We start from the raw sequence: 13,500 nt of genomic DNA, 5'->3' as shown, positions 1-13,500 counted from the left end.
TCTATCCTGACTGACGTTAGCTGGGACACTCCGTATATCAACCTTTTCCGGAGCATTCCTGCTAGTGCTTCCTCCACTGCTTGCCTCCAAGCCACCAGCAAAGCGGCGCCCACCACATACGAGCTCAACGCAGAGCGCAGGAACACGACGGCTTATGCGATTTCTCGGGTCATGGCGGGTCTACCGAGAGGGATGCTTGCACACATTGCGTTTCGCAATTGATCGCCTTTTCTGAGCACGTGCGGCGACTCCATCGGTCCGGCCACCGTGGAATCGCACCGGATACTCGGCATAGCCTGCTCGGCCGCCATGGAGCGCGTGAAGGATACTAAAGGCGCCCTTGCAGCGCTTATACCGACAGGCGCGGCATGACATCGCTAACTGGATGGCTCGACGCGATCACAATTGCTCCGTCGATGATTCCGGCTTCTAGTATGACACGCGCCGCAGCTCGGTTGACCCAAAACGAGTACTGGGCGGATATTATGATGATCATTATAAGCTTGTAATTAGGCCCAATGCAGGACGATGAACCATCCTACCGATCTGCAATTCAGCATGACCCGCTTATTCGGAACACACCTTCAACCTTTAACAAAATTCCCGCAATCTTGATATCCAATCAAATTTTGGGTAGCACTGGAAAGCGCTTCGCTTGCTTTGGCATTCATTCGCTCTCGCAGACGAGCGGTTACGTATTCTACATATAACAACAAACAGCTAAAAGACAAATTGATCCTCAAGTAGGACGTCGCTTCCTCCCTCTTGCCCATTTCCTCTAGGCCTATCAAGGGTAGAAAAACAAGAATTGTCATCTAGTTAACCTCCTTGCCTTCCTTTTTTGCAAGTCCATACAGCCATACGCACTCACGTGCGGCCTCTTTTGCAAACTGCTCTATGTCTACGTCTTCTAGTACCGCCTATTACTTTTGTCCCCAATGTTCATTGACTACCCCCTCAGCTTTCTTTTAACTTTCTTTCTTAGCCTACTTATTTCTGTCCGTTTGTTCAAAATAGTGATTATTTTCAGGCATGTCATCGTTGTGAGCGTGCGTTCTTCACTTGGACCTTTCACCCACATCCATTAGAACATAATGTTTGTTACTCTAACGAACCATTGTATATTTCTAAATAAATGAGCTTGTTCATTGAGCCTATAAATCATAGACTCGTGTTCGCTTGGCTGCACTAAAGATTACTGTACTTTCCTTTACAATAATACTAACCGCGACCTTTAACTTTTCCTTTCCAAGTCTCAACTCATTCGTTGTCCACGGTATTCATGACGATTTCGTGGTTACATCCCGCGTCAAACAGGCCCACTGTCATAATTTCATAAGACATTTTAAGTCACCGCTCAGCGCAAACTCTAAGTAACGCTAAAGGCACGACCAAAGATGGAAAGCAGAGTTTAACATTACGCCAGACATTACACAGATTAGGCCTGCACCCAGCCTCTTCATCTACCCATCGAGATGGCTCAACGACTACGGCGTTCTGGTAGAGACCTCGAGGTTGCCACCATCTTTCTATGGGGGTGAAATAAAAAAAAACGCTCGTGTAGTTAGATTTAGGTGTAGCTTAAAAAATTTTAAAAAGGAAGCATGTCAAAATGCGGATCCCTGTACTGTTTTTACCGGATTTCTCGTAGTCTTAGTGTTGCATTGGGCTGTTGAACCATGTGAAAGAACCACATCATTTTCGACCGTGTTTCGTGGACTCATACCAACAACGCAATTTTACTAGTGATGACCAAGTGTACAAAAATGTTTAGCATCTAGCGAATGTTTCGCATTTACCATGCGCCAAAACTTCGATAAACGGGCGTTCTCGCTGTTGCACCTATATATGAATTCGACCGCCGTAGAAAGGAATCGCATCCTTTACCTTGTGCTCAGCCCCAGAATGCCAAATTTACCAAAACATCGTGGTGACTTACTGAGTCACTAGTGCGCTCGGAAGCTCACAGTGAGATTCACCCGCACCGCACGGTCGAAGCTCTTATTGCTCATTTCGACAGCCATCCGTTGCTCTACGTCCACATGCCCGGCACAATTGATCACAATATTGGTGGTCACTGGGCTGATCCTCCTCAGGGAATCAAATGAACGCTCTACAGAGGCTGCGCCACAAAGTCCCCTTGCAGGGCCTGGTGATCGAGGTAACCTGTTTAAGTAACGAGGTACAAGTCAGAGCAGAGCCCACTTGCATGACGTACACAATGACGTATGAAGTTACGATATTTCCTGCAATTAACTATTCAGAAGGATCTCGCTAGCGCACTTTTTGGGTTGGAGCTGTGCATGAATCGAGCCATTAACAGCATCCGATTCGAGGCTATAAGTCATTTCAGGACGAGAAAATGCATGACCGGACGGATATGTAAGCTTCCTGTCTTCGTATTTTTCACAGTGGGGAAACTTCTGAGCTATTTGCGGATGGTAATATTTGCAATATCTAAAAGATCCAGTTCTCGCTGATAGCATTGGGGGCACATGGACTCGTGTTTCAGTGCTTAGCAGACGGGCAATGCAGAGCTCGATCGCAACACTTCTTACTGTTGCATATTTTTAAATACGTACTCAGCAATATCCACGCTCTCATTGAAACCAATTAACTGCTTCTAATGTGAAACATGTCACCACTATTAGTGCACGGGATGAAACACTCCATATTGTCTGTCAGAGAACCTCAAACAGCATATGAACCGATATAACAAGCAGACGACAAACGCCTCGAACGCAGCGAACGCAAGTGTCACAGCGCGACGCGCTAAATATTCCGGCCCACCGGTACAGCGCACAGCTGTCTATCGCGAATCAGTAATCGGTTCGTTAACTGCCGGTTGCCTCACACGCACCCAGCCTGACACGTCGACGCCGCAGCAGGAAAAAAGTTGCCGTTATGAAAAACAGGGTAAAAACAGGATAGACAATGCGGGCATCACGTGTTCAGCGTGGCTCGGTGCACCAAGCTTAGGCATGCGATGAACCAGGCACGAATTGATGTCGCCTAGACGTTTTTCTTTCCGTGAAAACCCGAGCGATCCGCATCACTGAGCAGCACGCTAACACAGCCTGGGCATGGCAGCGCTCTCCAGGGTGATTTGACATGCTATGAAAATGAAGCGACGTTTAGCAAGAGCAGCCTTTTTACCACGGGCGTGTCAAGAAATGTAAAAATGTGTGATTTTGTCTGCAGCTCATTGGCGAAAGAAGCGGGTGTAAAGCGTTGCTTTATAGTAGCTGATGGACCTATTAGCAAACTAGGCAACCAATAGAATGCTGTAGGGTCATGTCCGACATGCGGCACTGAAACTGCGGGGGGTGGGCGAAGCTTAAATGCGAAATAAATTTTGATTCTCATCCTGCAAATGTGCCCGGATATCGATTGGCTTTCAGAACATTTTTTTTTTCGAAAAGCCGTCCTCACGCACGTCATTCTAGTTGAAATATCTATACATGTATTCCGTTGAACATCATGGCGGCGAATATCTCCACAATATTGCGACAAACTCCCAGGATTGATCATGCCTCCGGCACTGAGTGCCGTTTAGTTTTCAGCGAGACATGGCCCCTAGTTTTGGTAAACCACTCATGAGATCCGAATGCTGGGCGCTCTCGAGAGCTACGGACGCGCGCAGCAAGATTATTCACTTCTTCGTTCTACCAGAGTTCGGCAATGGAACCCATGTGATTTCACCAGCTCCCACCTGTATCTACTCAACCCTTATTTAGGGCCTGGCCAACCTGTCGGATACTCCGGTCGCGAAATATCTACGGTGTGCCACCTGCGTTTCAGCGTCGCATTTGAGAACGCTTATACATTCCTCAATAGAGCTGCCAACAACCCTGCAGAAATTCTTGCGGGTGTCACAAAACTTTCTAGCATCTCCTGTTCCACTGTACAACCTTCGAGTGTCAGCACAACATGACCTGTGTACCAGTCGCAGCTGCTTCAAAGGTAGACCTTCCTCGGAAGCAAAGCTCGTCGGCTCTCGGTCAAGGAGCTCCTGTATACGCTAGGCCAGTAATCCACACCTTGAAGCCAAGTAGACTGTGGCAGCGCTTGCGACTATGTCAATGAACGTTCCCTTATTGGCTGTGTGCACATTGATTCTCTCTCTCCTTTTTCCTCGTCTCTTTCACTTTATTGAAGTACACAGTAGCCGAGCAGGTAGGACCATGTCAAGCCTTTCCATTTTTCCTTCTCCGTCTGTCACTGTCACATCAACATCGGCTATAACACAAACTACAGCTATTCTCCTCGCCTCGAGAACGCGATAATGGCTGCTGTTTCGTCAGCCTCCCGTGATCGCGTAAGTCGTGCATCATGTCTCGCGTCATCCAGTGGAAGACGCTTGCGGCTTCACCCTAAGCTGCTCCTCGCCTAACCAGAATCTCTCTCTCAGAAGTTTTAACGCACCCACGAATCGGGCCCATGGCGAGACATAAATGTGTCATAAAACGCGTTTGCGATGCTTACGAAATGTTGTTTTGCATGCACGTTTTTCCTCCGGTTGGCGAAAGTAACGAGAGCACCTACGAACTGTTTTGCTTGCCTTTCCCTTGGCCCTTTAGCTAGCTCTGCTGCTCAGAATGTTGACACACTTCAACTGTTTTGCTCAATCCCATTATTCAACGCCAACGTAATGATTCACATAATGTTTTGGCGTTTCCTTTAGATGCTAAGTGTCCTGCAGAAAAGAACAATTTGTTTTCTCCCTCTGAGGGAGTGCGTTAGAAGCTATGTCGATGAAAGGCGAGATAGTGTGAGAATTGTAAACGCAAATTGAGTTTTTCTGAAGCGCCTTTATCCGTATTTCACGTAATTTTCGTAAGAATTGCGCGGTGAGCATATTGAGTTTGTTTATTGTGCGGAATGTTTCCGTAGGGATTTAGCAGCGCACACGGATTATTGACAGCTGAATGTAGGAACGCTGGATTTAAAGAGGCGCAGGAACGGTTCAATGGCGGCTGGAAATCTAGATATGAGCCGAGGCTGGAAACATCGTAGTTCGCTGTTTCCAGACCTCCCCACACCCGCTCACCGATAGTGCAGGAATCCAGGAGTAGAAGGGACGAACGGCGACGGTCAGTTGAAATCCAGAGAAACTGCAGCTGGTCGCTATCAGTAAGCTGTAACTGAACTGTGAGAGGGGCTAACAGGCTAACGCAATGTGCTGTTCAGCGTGAGGTCGCGATTTCTACCCCCGGCTGCGGTGGCCGCATTCTAATCAGCGGCGCAGTGCAGAACCACTCCTGCACTTATACTAAGTGGTACGTTATTAAACGCAATCACGTCAAAATAATATGGACCCGGCACTCACAGTCCGAGTATTGCATTAGCCTCAATGAGTCAAAAATCAAGCTGCCGGAGACTGTACAGGTGCTGGCCAAAGATGTCTGTACCAAGGCTGTAATTTTCTATGCCTCAGATGGCCTATCATGCGCGTGGCGACCGATCAGCGGCAGCGTTCGCTCAGCTGGTGCGTAGAGTGAAGGCCTGCGCCTTAGCCCCCGAGCTGCAGAGGTGCCATGAACAAAAAAATGTTGGCATGAGGTTGACAAAACCCAATACTGCTGCTTGTGGCCATAAAATGACTGCATTGGCGGGTCTATCCAGTTCAGTTCATTAAATTCCGTGTGCCATGGTTAAGGAAAGCACGGGGCTGGCCGTGTTCCGGAGATTGGATTAGAGTGGCGCCTCGTGCATTGTTCCTGGTTACCAATAGGGCTACAGCACTTTCGGGTGGTCACTAGTACGGCGGGCGAGAGGCGATGACACAACCGGACAATGTATCATCGTCAGCCATCATTGGCCCGAGCCATTATCACCGGAATCCGTCTTTCAGGGCGATTCATGAGAATCTTAAATCTATCTTAGTTTTACAATGCACAATATTTAGCCACGAAGTTACATAAGCGCAGCATTAAAGCTCGGAATCTCTGACCACACGTCCTCCTGTCTCGCCTTGTCGAGGTCTGCGGCTGCGATCTCTGCCCGCCAGATGAGAGTTCATGTCGACTGTTTTGGTCGGACTCAAACGCAAACTGTACACATCACTATAGTGCAAAGTGATCCCGGTACAATGTTCTGACGAAAATTCTTTTATCTGATTAAATTTATTTGTTATACTGCTGGGCGATGGATACTGGTGATAGAGAAGGCGCAGTTTTGTACGTGCTGTTGGAAAAAAAGGCAACAGAAAAATGAAAAAAAAAACAAATCAACATTACGAAACATGGGGCGTATAATGCGAAATACAACCATGCAGCCAACCGTCGCTCACAGTAAGGCGAGGCAGGAGAATTCTTAAAAAATTTGAACGCGACGCGTACCGGCGCAGTTGGCGGGCAGTGAAACGCGTTGTTTGATGATGATGATCATTTATGGCATCCCCTTTGAAACGGGACGTTGACAAATAGTCACATGGCCTGCTTGACTTAACCGGATACGCTTTAGATGCTTTTCATTCTAACACTTTTGTTCGCATCTCCTGAAGTTTTTTTTTTAAACATATCTATCTACTTTGTACCTCTGCCTATGCCTGTAACGGATCCGGTAGTATGAATATTCTTCCAGCTTTTTTTTTTACATCAGTACTCTAAACACCTGTTGTTACCGCGACTGCTGGTTGATGCTTCCATCCACTTCAAGCAAGCGATCTGGAAAGTGTACCTTACCCATGGGTCTCACTTGGTGAATACTTTCGCATTACATTAAGATTTGCTGAGTGATCTCCAGATTTTCGATGCAGCAGTCACGTCTCATCTTGTTGCGAATATTTGCTCCTGTATCTTATTGTCCATAGGCAACCAGCTCAAAGCCTCAATACTAATCAAGTCCTTTTGTGTTATCGCCCATATTTTCCTTTCTAATTCCTTCCTTCTCATTTTTGTAAATCACCATTGTCATTTTTTCCCTCTAACCTGGTATCTCAAACCTAGCAGCGCCACGGCCACGGCTTCGACATAATCCAGTGGTGCGTACGGTGACCACCCCGCGGGCTCCTTTCTCGGCCAGAAGCCGACAAACGGCGCCACCGATGACTCATCCTCTGCCAATCACTATGGCGAGGTGGCCAGACAGGGCTCCTCCTCTTCTTGTGGACATCTGCGGCTTGTCCCCATGTGCATAAATTGCCACGTCAGATGACCATTGCACAAGATGACTGCGTCTTTTAAAGAGGCTACACACATCGTACGACGCGTTTTCATTTATTATCATGGTGTACATGAGGACTTGCACGCGTACAATGCATATAAAAATAAGAAAAACACAAAAAATGTCGTGAACGGACGGCAGCAGTTGCTCAATTGCCCCTACTTCACTACATGAAAAAAATTATTCAGTGAAACAAAAGAACCTTGCTTACAGGGAATAAAAATGCACATCAAAGAAATATTGGTGTGACTTTTCTTAAACGTCCACGGAGTCAGGTACTGAGCACATTCACGATCGACCGTCTTTTATAGATGCCGTATAAACGCGCTATCTATTAGAAAGCTACTCAATTTCGCGAGCGCGTCTTTGCTGGAGCAGGCCCAGGAACCATGTCCACAGGCAGAGGCTACCTATCCATCCGGTTCAAGCAGCTGCGCAGGATCTCTCGCTGCCATTCGTATTGCTGAGGTTCGAAGAGAAGAGGTTCCACAAACGCATCCGGGGTATTAGAGTGGGTGCAAATAGCGTATTACCTCTTGAGAAGGGGTCACCCTCTGCTTCTTGAAGAAGGCTTTTTCATTCTGAGTTCAAGTAAGGTGTGTAGCCTAACTCCAGGGGAATAGATGATATATGAACTTATCAAACGTGCGATACATGGGTTAACATGTTCTAAAGTGCTGTACTCGACTAAGGAAATTAGGCTAACTTTCGATAACACCATCTGAGAACGACAGAGTTTACTGCCCAGAATGACAGATCTCGAACGCGCTGTCGATGTGAAGGTACTCGTGGCTATAACTCGCAAGGAAAATTCAAGCTGTTGTCAGAAAACAGCATGAAAGCGAACAAACTCTCGGCGTGATTGCTGCCATCGCAGTACCTGTGTTCTTTCTTTGTTTACTTATTTTGGCAGTTCCATTTCGTCAACAAGGATCTGTGCGTTGCAATGTCAAAGAACAACGTTTCAATACGGAAACATCACCTTGGTATCGAGATTTTTGTGTTCTCCTTAGAAAACTCCGCTGGGTGCACCGACAGTTACCTAGACTACACCCTAATAGTGTCACTGCCTATATCTGAAGTTCCGTTTGGAAAATGGAACAGAAGCAGTCACGAAAGTAACAATAATAACGAATTACAACAGCAACTACAGTAGAAATGAGTCTTGTGTGCACGTGTAGCTTATTAAGTCTAACCTCTTGGTTATGAAGGTGAACAAATTCCTGCCAGCCGGAACATATTATTCTTTTTCTTTTTCAGTAGCACTAAACGGCGCTAAAGGACCAGTACGCCATAACTCGTACGACATGGAACCCACCCTCAAATTTAGGTACAGTTATAATGCCTTTCCAATTAGTGTACACTTAGCCTGTAGCGGTAGCAGCATCGGCGTCGCAAGAGAGATGACGTAGACGCTAGCGTCTACACGAGGCACGAGCGTCCCGAAGGCGATTAAAAAAAAGAAGGCTACGCTAAGAGATCGAGTGTCGGTTTTTTCCTCTCCCGCGAAAACCCGAGACTTTACCGGTCTACCTGGTCGCTCGTCGCCACAGTTTGGTGACCCCGGATGTGATACTCCCATACGCTCCTGTGGTAGAGACGACCATGAACCAGACCGACGCTACAAGAGCTCAAGGCCAGAGCCCTTCCGAGGAATGCGGCGAGCCATCCTGTTCGGCCATCGCTGTCCGCCTCCCCCAATACTGGGACCAGCATCCTTTCGCGTGGTTTCTTCAGGCCGAATCGCAATTTCAAGGCGCTGGTATCCGCTCCCAAGTCTCAAAGTTTCATTACGCCGTTGCAGCGCTCTCAGCCGCCGCCACTGACGAAGTAGCTGATTTATTGAACTCGCCTTTGTCTATGGCCGTCTATGACGATCTCAAAGCAGCCCTGCTACAGCGCAAAGCAGCTCCACAGTGTTCTCGCATCCAGCAGCTTCTATCCGCTGAAGAACTCGGCGACCGGCGCCCTAGTCAACCTCTTCAGCGAATGAGCTAGCTGCTCGGAAACAACGCGAGATCCATCGACGACACGCTGTTGCGCGAATAGTTTTTGCAACGACTCCCGGCTAACGTGCAGATGGTCCTGGCGACAGCCTCTACTATGGACCTTACCGTACCTGCCACTTTGGCCGACAAAGTCATGGAAGTAGCCGCCCCAACCATCGCCGCCACGGCACCGTCTCCGGGTGACAATACAACCGCTCTGCAAACTCTTCCCTGCTCTTGCGCAGTGCAATCTCCGCTCGACTCCTTGTGTGAGCGCCTGGAACGCATCATCTGTGGAGCGGAACGCCACCGCACATCTCGTCGCCCACGCAGCCGTAGTTCCAGCAGAACAAAGCGCACGGGCACCCGCAATGAAACGTCAACTACAACGCCTGGCGTTTGCTGCTACCACCGGCGTTTTGGAAACGACGCTCGTCACTTTCGGCGTCCCTGCGCTTGGCAGGGAAACAGGCCGGCCGACTTCTGACGGGGACGAGTAGTCCGGCCCAACACACAAGTCGCCTTTTCTACGTGACGGACAGAGTAACGGGACAACGATTCTTAGTCGACACAGGTGCTGACGTCAGCATTCTCCCCGCCTAGCACTCCGACCGAAAAGCGACACCTGTGTCGTTTTTGCAAGCAGTCAACGGCACCAGGATTACAGTTTTCTCATCACGCTCCACCATACTAAACCTTGGCCTTCGACAAGCGTTCCGCTGGATTTTCCTGGTTGCAGACATCCGTCGTGCAATCATTGGAGCAGACTTCTTGCATAACTACGGACTCCTTGTGGACATCCGACGACGCCGTCTCATCGACTCCGCGACCCAGCTATCCGTTCCCGGCGTCCCATCATCAGGCACATTGCACATAGCGCCTATTTCTGCCAGTCTGGACGAACCTTTCACCGCGCTCCTACGCGAGTTTCCAAATTTGACGCGCCTGCCGGACTGGACGTAACCAATGCAACATGACGTGTGCCATCACAGCGTCACCTCCGGCCCTCCGGTCTATTTCCGACCCCGGTGTTTTTCCCCGGAGAAACTCAAGATCGCTCGCGCGGAGTTCGAACACATGCTGGAACTTGGCATCATCCGCCCTTCCTCCAGTAACTGGGCATCACCACTTCTCATGGTGCCTAAGAAGACGGGAGACTGGCGCCCATGCGGCAATTACCGGGCACTAAACAACATCACAGTTCCTGATCGCTCCCTCTACCGAACATTCAGGACTTCACGGTAGCGTTGGACGGTTCGACGACCTTTTCTAAGATTGATCTCGTTCGCGCCTACCATCCACTATCGGTCGCTGAAGAAGACACTCCCAAGACCGCCATCACCACCCCCTTCGGTCTTTTTGAATTTCTCCGCATGCCTTTCGGTTTACGGAACGCGGGCCAATCCTTTCAGCGTTTCATCGATTCCGTCACCCAAGGTTTGCCTTTCGTTTTTGCATACATTGACGACCTTCTCGTCGCAAGCTCTTCGGCGGAAGAACATCTTCACCGCTTGCGGTTGTTGTTTTCACGCCTTGCCAGTAAAGGAATTGTCATCAACGCCGCCAAGAGTGAATTCGGTCAACCCGAACTCGAGTTCCTCGGTCATATCGTCGATGCTAACGGCACTCGACCGCTGCCGTCCAAGATTCGCGTCATCGAAAACCTTCCCCGACCGACCACACCCACCAAGCTTCGCCAATTTCTCGGATTCGTCAATTTCTACCGCCGATTCATTCCCGAGTGCGCATGACTGATGGCTCCGCTAGACGCTCTCCTGGTAAACAAACGCAAACAAATGCTTCAGTGTACTGAAGAGGCCACCGACGTTTTCACAAGAGCCAAGTCTGCCCTCGCCGACGCTACACTGCTTAGACACCCAAAGCCAGACGCACCCACTGCCATCATGACGGACGCTTCACACACCGCCGTTGGTGCCGTTCTGCAGCAATTCATCGACAATGTGCGGCATCCATTCGCTTTTTTCTCCAAGAAACTGAAGCTTGCGCAGTCCCGCTACAGCGTGTTCGGCCATGAATTACTCGCTGTTTACCTGGCTATCAAACATTTGCACCATTTCCTCGAAGGCCGTGCATTCCCTGTCTTGACTGACCACAAGCCCCTTGTGCACGCAACTAATCGTTCGGCATCCTGTTACTCGCCCCGCGAGATTCAACACCTTTCCTACATCTCCGAATTTACAACAACGTTCCGCCACATCAAGGGCACCGACAACGTTCCAGCCGACGTTCTCAGTCGTGTCAATGTCGTTTCCACGTTGACATCGGAACCTTTCATCATCGAGGCCGACTTACTCGCCAGTGAACAGCGTGACGACACTGAACTCCGTACACTCCGGAATTCGTCAACGTCCCTAAAATTGGAAGACGTCGTTGTGACCCCAGATGGTACGTCCGTCGTCTGCGAAACTTCTAACGACACTCCTAGACCGTACATTCCGGCATCCCTTCGCAGACGTCTATTCGAAACCGTGCACAACCTGTCGCACCCTGGCATACGCGCGACACAGAAGCTCCTTTCCAGTCGTTTCGTTTGGCCTCGGCTAAACGCGCAAGTTCGCGATTGGGTTCGCTGCTGTTTGCCGTGACAACGTTCGAAAACCCAGCGTCAACCCATTCCGCCTGCCAAGTCTTTTCTTCCACCGGATGCTCGTTTTGACAGCGTACACCTGGACCTCGTCAGCCCTCACCCACCTTCGAAAGGTTACTGCTACATACTGACATGCATCGACCGTTATACACGGTGGCCAGAAGCTACACCTATATCTGACATGTCAGCGCCCACTGGTGCAGCAGCTTTCGTGTCTACGCGGATGGCAAGGTTCGGCTGCCCATCCACAATAATCACAGATCGCGGTCGGCAGTTTGGCTCAGCACTCTTCAACGAGCTACTCAAGCTACTCGGAACGACACGTTTTCGCACAACTACTTACCACCCGCAGTCCAATGGACTGGTTGAACGTTCTCACCGGCATCTCAAGGCCTCCCTTATGGCACATGAATCGCCGGAGAAGTGGGTCCTGCATTTGCCCCTCGTCTTACTTGGCATCAGAGCCGCACTCAAGAGCGACCTAGGTTGCTCCTGTGCTGAGCAAGTTTACGGCACTCACCTACGCCTCCCGTGCGATTTCTTTGTCGCCACCCCCAAAACGCCTATGCCATCACCTGCCGAATACGTTGCCGAACTGCAAGCTTTCTTCAGCCAGATACGCCCTGTGCCTGCACGTTCACAAGAAGCAAGGTACCCGTACGTTTCTCCCGCACTCACCTCTGCTTCCCACGTTTTCGTGCGTAACTGCGCCATGCGGAAGCCTTTGCAGCCACACTACTCCGGGCCATATGGTGTTCTAGAGCGTCGTCCGAGGACGTTTGTAGTGAATGTCAACGGCCGATCAGACACGATTGCACTGCAACGTCTCAAACTCGCCTACATCGAAGCACCCGCGCCATCAGCTCCACCACTATGCGACACCCCCCTGCTGCATCCTTCGCCGCCGCCTGCGCACGTGACACCCCAGACCAACGCCAAGACACGCCGCGTCACGTGAACTTTCCATCGTTCGTCGAACTTTCCTCCTCTCTAGGGGGGGAGCCCTCTATAGCATCAGCAGCATCGGCGTCACACGAGGGATGACGTAGACGCCGGCGTCTACGCGAAGCACGAGTGGCTGGCACGCTCGGGCACGGGCTAGCGTTCCAAACGACATTAAAAAAAAAAGAAAGCTACGCTAAGAGATCGAGTGTCGGTTCTTTTCCTCTCCCGCGAGAACCCGAGTCTTTACCGGTCTACGTGGTCGCTCGTCGCCACAAGCTCAATTCAAGATATAACCATAATATAGTCCTGACGGTATGTAGATAACTATGAAAAAGAGGTATTACAATTCAATAATACAATATTACAATACTGATACAATTTTGATATCATGAACGAACATGCCATGGTGGTGGCTTAGAAGCAAAGTCAAGGCAGCACGGCATTTCATTCCGGTTGCCCTTGAACCAATAACCTGGGGAAAATCCTCGAAAAGCTGAGAATAAAAACGTTGACCGAATTTTAATTTCGTGGCAAAAAATGGAAGCCAGGACTCAATTAGAGGGAATAACATAGAGGTCGAAACCTTTAGCATACCAATAAGTAGTCAAAAAACATGTAAGGTGGAAGTGGACGACATAGCTGTTTTGTCATAAAGCTCACTTTAAATTGCTCACAAACATAAAACGTGCGAAACATCTCCATGGATAAAAGCACGGAGACACTCTGTCATCCACGCTCACTGCATGCAGACACTCTGTCATCCTTGTGAACTTCAGGTGTCGCCGACTCAAC

General features: G+C 49.4%; 1 protein-coding gene across 1 annotated transcript in view; it reads right to left on the bottom strand.

Annotated features, from left to right (window-relative positions):
• The window catches only part of LOC139051557 ((3R)-3-hydroxyacyl-CoA dehydrogenase-like), a 67,731-nt gene extending 55,118 nt beyond the window's left edge, over positions 1 to 12,613 (bottom strand). Inside the window, exon 1 of the mRNA XM_070528524.1 lies at positions 12,442 to 12,613. Within this exon, the coding sequence (XP_070384625.1) occupies positions 12,442 to 12,477 (36 nt within the window). The 5' untranslated portion in view covers positions 12,478 to 12,613. The remainder of the gene's footprint in view (positions 1 to 12,441) is intronic.
• Between the last annotated feature and the right edge of the window lie 887 nt (positions 12,614 to 13,500).

The sequence above is a fragment of the Dermacentor albipictus genome, unplaced genomic scaffold, assembly GCF_038994185.2.
Source record: "Dermacentor albipictus isolate Rhodes 1998 colony unplaced genomic scaffold, USDA_Dalb.pri_finalv2 scaffold_12, whole genome shotgun sequence".
NCBI classification, from domain to species: domain Eukaryota; kingdom Metazoa; phylum Arthropoda; class Arachnida; order Ixodida; family Ixodidae; genus Dermacentor; species Dermacentor albipictus.
The sequence above is the reverse complement of the archived record's forward strand: the minus strand, read 5'-3'. Positions and strand labels throughout refer to the sequence as shown.